The sequence below is a fragment of the Schistocerca cancellata genome, chromosome 12 (genome assembly GCF_023864275.1).
Source record: "Schistocerca cancellata isolate TAMUIC-IGC-003103 chromosome 12, iqSchCanc2.1, whole genome shotgun sequence".
NCBI lineage: Eukaryota > Metazoa > Arthropoda > Insecta > Orthoptera > Acrididae > Schistocerca > Schistocerca cancellata.
Window position 1 is genome coordinate 68,563,733 of NC_064637.1, and position 10,810 is coordinate 68,574,542.

The 10,810-nt window shown below is 40.6% G+C and overlaps 1 protein-coding gene across 1 annotated transcript; it reads right to left on the bottom strand.

The window, feature by feature from the left end:
• Nucleotides 1-1,640: 1,640 nt before the first annotated feature.
• On the bottom strand, nt 1,641-7,783 carry LOC126109771 (ELAV-like protein 1). Its single transcript, XM_049914824.1, has one exon. The coding sequence runs from the start codon at nt 7,713-7,715 to the stop codon at nt 6,588-6,590; it is 1,128 nt and encodes a 375-aa protein (XP_049770781.1). The 5' UTR covers nt 7,716-7,783; the 3' UTR covers nt 1,641-6,587.
• Nucleotides 7,784-10,810: the final 3,027 nt, after the last annotated feature.

Below are 10,810 nucleotides of genomic sequence, written 5' to 3' on the forward strand. Positions count from 1 at the left end.
CAGCCTGCCTCCTCATTTCCTGTTGACTATAGTTACATTTTACATTAACGTTTTCAGATTAATTGGAATGAAGCATTGTGTTTATTCTCATACTCATTGTACATATATGAAATCAGTTTTTAGACTGAGGTGTTTCACTGGTGTAACGATGTATGTAGGCCTGTGGAATAATTTATATTTGTAAGATTATTTATGAGAATAACTGTAACCTTTACTTTGGTCTTAGATTTCTTTTTCAAACACTGTGTAGTTCTGTCCTGTTTCAAGATAATACACTGAATTTGCAAATATGTTAACATCATGATCATTTGACTGTGGCCAACACTGCAGACTTTTTCAGTCTTCCTGAGCAGTGAAAATATTGTTTTAATTTTTGACATTGCATTTGTGTCTCTTCCTTGATTACACAAAGTAGGTATAAAACTGCATATGAAGCTCTGTATCTAGAAAAACACACCTTGTACCTTTTATTGCCTTAAAGGTACTGCTATCTACCAAACCAAACATCACTGTATGGTCATTTATGATTTTAGTTATGAGTAAAATTTCAGTTGCCACTTTTAATGTAACTTGTTATTCATTTTAGAAACTGAAAGAAATTCACAAACTTCTCAAGATCTGTTTCTTAAACAGGTTTGCAGTAAATCTGATCTTTATGAATGGGCAGATTGTTTGCTGTACTTTCCATACAAAAAAATCTGTCTTTAGTAAATCCTCTTATTGGCCTACATATGTTATTTAAGGAAATTTAGTGTACCACAATAATCACAGTCAATCAACTGTAAGACTCTATGAAGCATTTTCTGATTTAGGAAGAAACATTAAGAGAAATAGTTCATGAGGAGTTCCAACTTTAATGCATCTACAGATTTCCAATGACTTGAAAACAATTTTTTTATGTAACTTGTTAATCCTCTGACAATTCATGGCATAACCTAAATATAAAAGATCATTATTGTTGTATTAGTGTCACTTCATTACATCACTTAACTTGTTTGAAAGTTATCAGTGATCATTAGAGACACTTGTGTGTGGCACATGATGAAGCTTCTGCTTATTATTACATCGTCTATAGCACACATTATAGATCATATGTCAATCTGTTCTCTCTCTGTCGCTTGTTCTGTTTTGCGCAGATCGATCATAGTTATGCGTGTAAGGCTACTCATTGAAGTACATATTTCTTAATATTCCACATTTCAGTTTGAGAATGTACATATTAGAGCACTGTGGCCTGTATTTTCTCTGAAAAATACGTTTCAGTTCGTATTCTGTAATAAACAACTCTCCTTGCCATAGTTATCTTCAAGTAACTCGTTATCCTACAGTATGAATGGCAATGCCCTGTTCTACACATTTTTTTTTGCAGATGTCAAAGATGGTCATGATTATTTTTATATGTTCTAAATGTCTCAGTAAAAATTAGTTGATTTTTGGGTACAAAATGATGTGTGGTTGTTTCACATGAAAATCATGTTTCACAGGATATGTTTTCATATTTTTACACAGCTCATTACTTTATGTTGTGTTAGAACAAGTGGCTTACTTGGATACTATGCATACTGCTTTTTGTGTTCCCTATCATACAAATATTTTCAAAATGTCCAGACAGAAAAGGACAAGAGAATGGATGGCACAGAAAAATAAACAAGTTATATTTCTCTCTTCTGCATTTATAATTTTGTGGAATGTGCCCTTGACCTAGTCAGATTCATTTGCTACAAACATTGGCAAATTGAAAACACTGTGGAACACTTTTCATATGCGATATTCTCAAGCAGATTATTTAAGTAAAGATAAGAAGTCTTCATGGGCGAACATGTGAGAATAAAACAATAACTTTATACTGAGAAAAAATTTTATTTCATTTTATGATAAAAATCTTTCCCACATGAGCTATTCTATTATTTGTATAACAAGTTAATGTGAAAAAGTGTTTTTAAAAGTAAAATAAGAAGAGTCTCTTTACACAGTAGACCAGTAATACTTTCATGTCGCTGATAATCTCATCTTGTGCGCCCATGCTGCATATTAATTTATCTGTTTAAAGAAGGAGTACATAATCTAATTAATATAGTACAGATAATAAATACATGGCAAGAAATGGGCTGGACTACAGATCTCATGCATTATATTCATGCTCAAATATTGTACTTTTGATGAACATGACAGCTTCCTTCTGCTTCAATTCCAACCCATTATTTTGTTTGCCATTTTATGTAATAAATTACGAACATATTGAAAATGAACTAATTTACATCCACTGAATTTGCTAATGCAATTGTCTCATACAATCTGGACTATCAATTACTTTTTATTTTATCTACTACAATAAACATACTAGGATTGGGCAAGATTTACGTGTCTGACATTATAATGTCAGTGGACTAATTGAATAAACCAATAAGCAATTCACAAGTACACATAAGCCAGAAAATTTCTAAAAAATGTATGTAATTATATAAATACGAGTACATATACAAAGAGAGGAAACAAGCATCCCAGTGCAGTCGGCTTGCCTGTACTTCTTGTAAGTTAGGTATTGCTTAGGCCAACAAATGTTATATTTCAGGCAAACCTCAGCACTTAAAACAGTCTCCTGACCACATGTGTCAATTTTGTGTTAAAAACTTCTGCAAGAGAAGCGCAATGAACTATTTCCAGTCAGTCATTATTTCTGTTCAATGACTCCCAAGTAAGTACGATAAACAAATTTAATCTGGAATAACATACATTGTTCCATAGCCATGTTTTCGTGCCATTTTGACACTTCATTCTTTATATCCTTAATGACACGTAAGTACATGTATTTCTTTGTCAATGTCAAATTAGTTACAGGAGTTTTATGAAAACCAAGTCCAGTAAAATCAGTACAACTGAATTGCAGCATGTTTGTAATCCATATGAACAACTGTTCCCCACTGGCAATTTCTCCCTCCCACTCTCATATCAACAAAAAGTAGTTGCACACAGAAATAGAAGTGAAATGACTACTAACTGAAATTTTCCTTACATCCATCCTGCTTACACTCACATAATATTTTTGCTATATTCTGTTGGAGTCATATACACTGACAATTACTGACAGAGGAACATTGCATGAAAGAGGAACTGGCAATATACTAATCGCCTAATGGGGTCAAGACAGTAGATTAAATCACAGGTACTTTCATTGAAATTACTTCAGTATTGCCTGCAGAAACATTTTTCATTCAAGTTGCAATCAAAATACATAGCCTATGGTTCATCAACCTGTATTATTGTCTCTTTTAACCTATGTGAATTCATCATGAGCAAACAAAAAATTTAGTATGCTAAAAAACTGAAAGTACAGAAACATGAGAATTATTTCAACAATTATTCTAAAGTAAGTAAAGAATAATCCAAATGACATAAATAAAAAAGACCTGCACAGAAAATCAATATGCAATGTGTTTCGTAACTACAAGCCAGGCAACATAACTTATCTGATGATCATGTGTGATATGTAGAAATAGCATAGGAAGTATATCAAAGTTGAGTTCAAGTGCATACTTCCTAAGTTCTCCATTCTTCCCACCTTCACTCCCCAAAATACTCATTTACTCCTCACTGTTTCACAAAATATGCTATGAACAATGAGCAAATACTGTATCAATCACATTAACTTCTGGATTTTATTTTTTACTGGATTTCTGAAAATATCCAATGACATCAACAATTTAATGTAACCTGTAAAACTTCAAAAGTTATGCAAGCTTGATAATCTCCACAGATATTGCCACAATCATAAAGCACATCTGGTCAATGACCACACCACTAAAATATGATTTAAACGTTATCTTTGTTATTAGCTTGTGCTAAAATTCAATATCTTATAAAACAGAGGATATGCACCAATTACTTGTCCCTCAGTCGTTGGAAAAGTCGCAAAAGTTTACTTTTTACAAAACAAATGTCATTAAACAGAGACAAATACTGATAATGTGGTCTGTACATTCTAAGGCTACATTTCCCAGGTTTTGGAGAGCGAGTTGACCAACAACTAAGAACATCTGCATATCATAACACCATCCCTGGAGGCTAAGCTGTTACTCTCAACATCTAGATAAATTTTCATTATCAAAAAACATTTCTCTAGACTTTCCCTAGTCTCAGCAACATATATGTATATACATTTTTAAACGTGTAACATTTCTCATTGCGACCATGACAGGACAAAGTACATCAAAATGTTTAATTCAAAAACGCCACAAGAAAGGCATCACTGTGTCTTAAATAGTGTAAGCATTCTTACAAAAATACATTTCTCACATGGAAGAAAAGGTATCGATTTTGGCACCATGCTCTATGGGCTATCTCATTTGTAGTTTTATTATTCAATGGTAACACGCTGTTAGGTATTCGTTTGGTTCTTTGGAAACCGTTTATAATGCTATGTCACTCTGCCGGAAGAGTTTCTCTATAGCTGAGAAAATGAAACTATCTGAACAACATCTAGTAAAAATGGACACGCGACAGGCAGGAAGTACATTGGAACAATACATATTTTTGAAATATTTCAAGGAAAAGCTAGATACTACCAAAATACTCTAAAAATAGTATTATGTTTCATGAGGCAGAATACGAAACAGGAATTCGTACCTGCATCGCAAACTAATATTAGCTAATAATTTTGCGAAACACCCGACATACCGATGTCTTTTAACTGCGATTGACTTTACATTAGTGCCAGTACACATAAATATATTTTTATATTTATAAAAAGGATGAAATGCACCTACTATCGCTGCCACAGACACAGATAGATATAAGTTAAGCAATCTAACTACAAGAAAAGTTGATCAAATAAATAGGCTAGCAACAATACTATTCATAAAGAGAGACATAAATAATTTAGCCCTACACAGATGACACAGAGACTGCACAATGAGAATGATGATGGTTTGTGCAACTTATGAGACAGTATTACATATTTATAAAGAAATTCCCTGCAAGTGACGTTACTCTTTCACTACTGAAACTGCAATGCAGTCAGTATAGCATGGCCTACAAAGCAGAAACTGTGTCATCTTTGACAGAGCACACAATAAATAAATGGGAGTTGAGTACTTCAGTTGTCTGCCTTTTAGGGAAATGCCACAGAAGTGCTGGAAAATTTAGCTTTCTGCAGGTAGCAGAACATGAACACATGAGACCCTGAGATGGGTTATACCTACACTGTATTTGGTTAGGGGTCCTGTGTTTAGTGGAAAAGGCAATAGAGTTAAAAATGTTTGAAACTGTAGCTTTGTCTCCCACCAAAACCTTTAGACACTAAGTCATATGCATTACTTAAATATATATTTTATGTTGAAGTGAGTGAGACTAAAACTTAAAGTTTAATATAAAATATAAACCAAGATTACCGAAATTACAAGTTAAAAACGTCAAACTGCTGAGTGTAAGGCTTGTATTGCTAATGATTCCACTTTTATGCACAATATTTACACAACTGACCACGTAATCTTCATCAGCTATCACAAATAATGATAATAGCCAAGTAACCACATGTACTTGCACACCTACAATACCTGCTGAAGAATAGTAGGTCAGATGTAATTTGGCATGTACCACTGGAATCATAAGCCTAGCTGGACACAGAAAATTATAACTCCGTTTATCAAAGTGGCGAAACTTTGTAACTAACATTTAATTCAGTATAAATAACAGTTATGGGAAAGACAGTAATGAGGCCTAATGACATGTGCTAAAGGTCCCCTGGGGAGCTAGAAATTATGCCCTTCCAGAAATTAAACAGCCTGAAAGGGCCCAATTTAGAACTGGAAGCCAATTGATTTTGAACAAATTATAAATTTGTTTCAAATATTAGGCCTAATACGTTGAAGAAATAAGAAGCCATCTCAAAGGTATTGCCATATATGCACTGCAATGATCTCTGTTCTATACTTGAAATGCAAGTTGTGATGTATTTTCATCTATGAAGTGGTGTCAAAGACACCAACTGAAGGAGACTTTTAGCAAAGCAGACTTCCTTATTAAATAAATCTCAGATACATGTTGCAGAGATGTATGTTGAAGTCTTATCTGTGGGGCTGAACTTGTATGCAGATATTATTGCAGTATGAAGTTCTGGAACATACTGTAATTCCACAGTGATTGGTCATATTACTGAATTGTGTATGGGATTGGAGTGAGTTTGCAGTTGCAACCATCAGTCTGCCTCCAAATACTGAAATATCTATTGGAGAATTTTAGTCACCTTTACACACATACATTATTGTGTTATTGAGTTCTAGCATACGCTACAGTTTCAATGACTTATTGCAGTGATTAACCGTGATATCAAAAGATACACAGTGGGAGTGTAGAACTGTACCCATCAGCTGGCTTCCTAATCTTCAAATCCTTACAGGCGATAATTAACCAGAAAATTTTAGAATTTTGGACGGTTTTACACGGGTTACATAGCAAGTGTCTCACGGGAGATGCCTAAATACTGGTGGGCTTCTGAGGGTCAGATGAGAGCAGTACAGTACGTCCAGCACTCTGGGGAAATTTCCCCAATACGGCAGAAAATGGAGAGGGTGGAAAAGGGGCAGTCCGGCCTACGCGTGTTTGACTTTGGCTGTCTTGAAAGACACTTGCAGAACACGGTTACCGAGCGTGTACCCGTTGAGTGACTGGATAGCGACGACTGCCTCGTCGTAGTTGGTCATCGTGACAAAGCCGAAGCCCTTGCACTTATTGCTGTCTGCGTCGCGAATCACCTTCACGTTTTGGACGGCGCCGAAGGGCCCGAAGAGCTGCCACAGGACGTTCTCCTCCGCCTCGGGGGCCAGGTTGTAGACGAAGATGGACCAGCCGGCCGGGTCACCCGGCAGCATCCCCGCGAGGTAGTCGCCGCCGGTGAGGGGCGAGTACCGCTGCAGACCCTTGTTCATGGCGAGGATGGCCTTCTCGCCCGTGGCCCCCAGAGGCGAGAGGGGCAGATACCGGAAGCGGCTCCCAGGAGAGTGGATGGGTCCGGCGAAGCGGCGACCGTCGGGCGGGTAGTAGGCTGCTGCCGGGTGGTACAGTCCCAGCTGGGTGGTCGGCTTGTTGGCGAACTTGACCCCGAGGGGTTCGCCGGAGCCGGGCGGCGTGTACCCGTGCATTTCCTCGATGGCGCGCTCCGCCTCGGAGCGCTGGTCGAACCTGATGAAGCCCACCCCCTTGGAGAGGCCGGTCGAGTTGTCGCACAGGATGCGGGACGTGATGATGGTGCCGAAGCGGGAGAACATCTTCTCGAACTCGGCCGGGGTCACGTTCCTCGGCACGCCGCTGACGTACAGGTTGGCCCCCTTTATCGACTCGCTGCTGGGCCGCGCGTGCGACACCTTGATCACCTTGTTCTGGATGCGCAGGCCGGAGAGCGTGTTCACCGCCTTGACGGCGTCCTCCTCGGTGCGGTACTTGACGAAGCCGTAGCCGAGGCTCTGACCCGTCGACTTGTCGCGGATCAGCTTGCAGTTCTCGAGCTCGCCGACGGTCGAGAACAGCGCCCGCATGTCGTCCTGCGTCATCGTCTGCGGCAGGTAGTTGACTATCAGGTTCGTCTTGCTGTTGTCGTCGGCGCCGCCGCCTCGCCCCGACGACGACGGGCTGTGCGAGTTGCAAGGCGACGAGGCCGGCGGCGGAGGCGCCTGCCCGTTGTGGTGGTGGGTGGCCGTCGCCGCTCCGCCATTTTGCTTCATCCCCGGGAAAAGTGCGCGGCGAGCCGAGGTTGCGGCGGTATCGATCTGCGCGGAGCTGGCCGGCCGCCGGTCGCACGCTCCTTCGTCACCCGTCGGCGGTCACCGGAGAACTGGGGCCCGGGCGCCGGCCGCACCCCGGCCACCCCCCTCCAGCCCCCGTTCGGCGCGCCGAGCGCCCACGGAAACGGCCGAACGGCTGCCCCGCGCGCCCGGGCGGCCGCTCGATACTGCTGCGAGGCTCGCTAGCTAGCCGGGCTGCACGCGATGCACGGGCCCGATATCCCCGCCGAACGGGCCCAGAAAATTCTCGCTTCTTTGCGCAGCCCTTCTTTAACTGTTGGTAACAGAATAATTTGCGCAGCCCTTTATAACAGAGTAAGTGGAAAAATCTGTCGCTTAATATTACGGTATATCGATAGTTTTTACTTACGGACCGTCTGACAGCAACTGAATAAAACACAATTTTAGTGCCATACGCGTTTCGCCTTTATTTTCTGCAAGGCACCATCAGTGGCAGGTTGCGTGGACAATTTCTTACATATTACGCTCATGTTGCATTTTTGGTGTTGTTGAAACAAGCGTTCAGTTCATAGTGCTGTGGAATGTGGGGAAAAAAACCGCAAATTGGCATTTATAAGAAGAAGAACAACAGCAAAAATGCAACAGGAGCGTAATACGTAAGAAATTTTCCACGCAACCTGCCACTGATGATGCCTTGCAGAAAATAAAGGCGAAACGCGTATGGCACTAAAATTGTGTGTTATTCAGGTGCTGTCGCCGGCCGTTGTGGCCGAGCGGTTCTAGGCGCTTCAGCCTGGAACCGCGTGACCGCTACGGCCGCAGGTTCGAATCCTGCTTCGGGCATGGATGTGTGTGATGTCCTTAGGTTACTTAGGTTTAAGTAGTTGTAAGTTATAGGGGACTGATGACCTCAGATGTTAAGTCCCATAGTGCTCAGAGACATTTGAACCATTTTCAGTTGCTGTCAGACGGTCCATAAGTAAAAATTATCAATATACCGTAATATTACACGCAACTGAGGAAGACAGGACTACAAAAGTTGAAGACGTCTGTCGCTTAATTATTGTTGCAACTCTATATCAATCCGCCTACCGACATTACGACTGTCGTGAACATTTTATTCCTCTTCCATTGGACCTCTTTCCCACACGAATTGCTCAGCTAATGGAATGAGTACCGCAGAAGTCACATACTTTTGTCCAAATAGGCGTCATTCACTGAGGAACTATAGCCTAATAACCACAGCCGCCTAACATTTATGATAATTATGCACCTTAGGTTTTTGTCTCATATCCTACAACCAAGAGGAACATTTAATGTAGGATCTGTGGAAGTAACGTTAGTATATCTCGTACCTTTTAATTATGTATTATGTATTCTTGTTCTATGACTTACTCTACATCCATGATGTATCCGTAATGATCGGTAACATTTAATTCGCATTCCGTAAAATTATATTTTATAAGCTGCGACATCGTAGCGAAGAAACACAGTGATCCGTATATGTAATGTTTCCTTTAATTTACGTCAATGGTCACAATCCTTTCTGTTTAACAGATTACCGATTTCGGTCTTTAATGACCATCATCAGATCAGCTCTGAAGATCGGCAGGTCTTGTTACTACCAGATGCATCCGTATTCAAGAAAGAGGCTGAATTAATAGCAGAAAGACGGCGCAGAGATTACATCGCTATAGCGCGCTATTCGTTTGCTAATGTTTCCAGCGTAGCTCATGGAACATATATTCGTGTTTCTTCTTTGTTCCAGACTTGTCTTCCTAGTCATCATATTAAAGAACTACAGTGAATAGACGAACTACATGAGGATGCGTCACTATCGGCTGTGATCACGCTGGAAACATTAGCAAACGAAGAGCGCGCTATAGCGATGTAATCTCTGCGCCGTCTTTCTACTATTAATTCAACCTCTTTCTTAAATACGGATGCATCTGGTATTAACAAGACCTGCCGATCTTAAGAGCTGATCTGATGATGGTCTTTAAAGACCCAAAACCGGTAATCTGTTAAACAGAAAAGATTGTGACCATTGACGTAAATTAAAGGAAACTTATTATATTTTGTAAGTATTGACTGAATGTCTGTCGTAAATGCCCTGATTAATAAGGAAACAGAGCCATTACTACTTTCAAGCGACATTTCCATGCTATTTCCGTCCGATTCTGAGACACAGAGGACTCTCACAGCATATACAGGGTGTTACAAAAAGGTACGGCCAAACTTTCAGAAAACATTTCTCACACACAAAGAAAGAAAATATGTTATGTGGACATGTGTCCGGAAACGCTTACTTTCCATGTTAGAGCTCATTTTATTACTTCTCTTCAAATCACATTAATCGTGGAATGGAAACACACAGCAACAGAACGTACCAGCGTGACTTCAAACACTTTGTTACAGGAAATGTTCAAAATGTCCTCCGTTAGCGAGGATACATGCATCCACCCTCCGTCGCATGGAATCCCTGATGCGCTGATGCAGCCCTGGAGACGCGTATTTTATCACAGCCGTCCACAATACGAGCACGAAGAGTCTCTACATTTGGTACCGGGGTTGCGTAGACAAGAGCTTTCAAATGAAAGTCAAGAGGGTTGAGGTCAGGAGAGCTTCGAGGCCATGGAATTGGTCCGCCTCTACCAATCCATCGGTCACCGAATCTGTTGTTGAGAAGCGTACGAACACTTCGACTGAAATGTGCAGGAGCTACATCGTGCATGAACCACATGTTGTGTCGTACTTGTAAAGGCACATGTGCTAGCAGCACAGGTAGAGTATCCCGTATGAAATCATGATAACGTGCTCCATTGAGTGTAGGTGGAAGAACATGGGGCCCAATCAAGACATCACCAACAATGCTGCCCAACTGCGTGCGGATTCTCGTCAGCCCACACATGTTGATTGTGAAAATTTACAATTTCATCACGTTGGAATGAAACCTCATCCGTAAAGAGAACATTTGCACTGAAATGAGGATTGACATATTGTCGGATGAACCATTCGCAGAAGTGTACCCGTGGAGGCCAATCAGCTGCTGATAGTGCCTGCACACGATGTAC

Excerpts from the sequence above, each read along its gene's own strand:
- LOC126109771 (XM_049914824.1), bottom strand. The coding sequence starts at position 7,715 with ATGAAGCAAAATGGCGGAGCGGCGACGGCCACCCACCACCACAACGGG.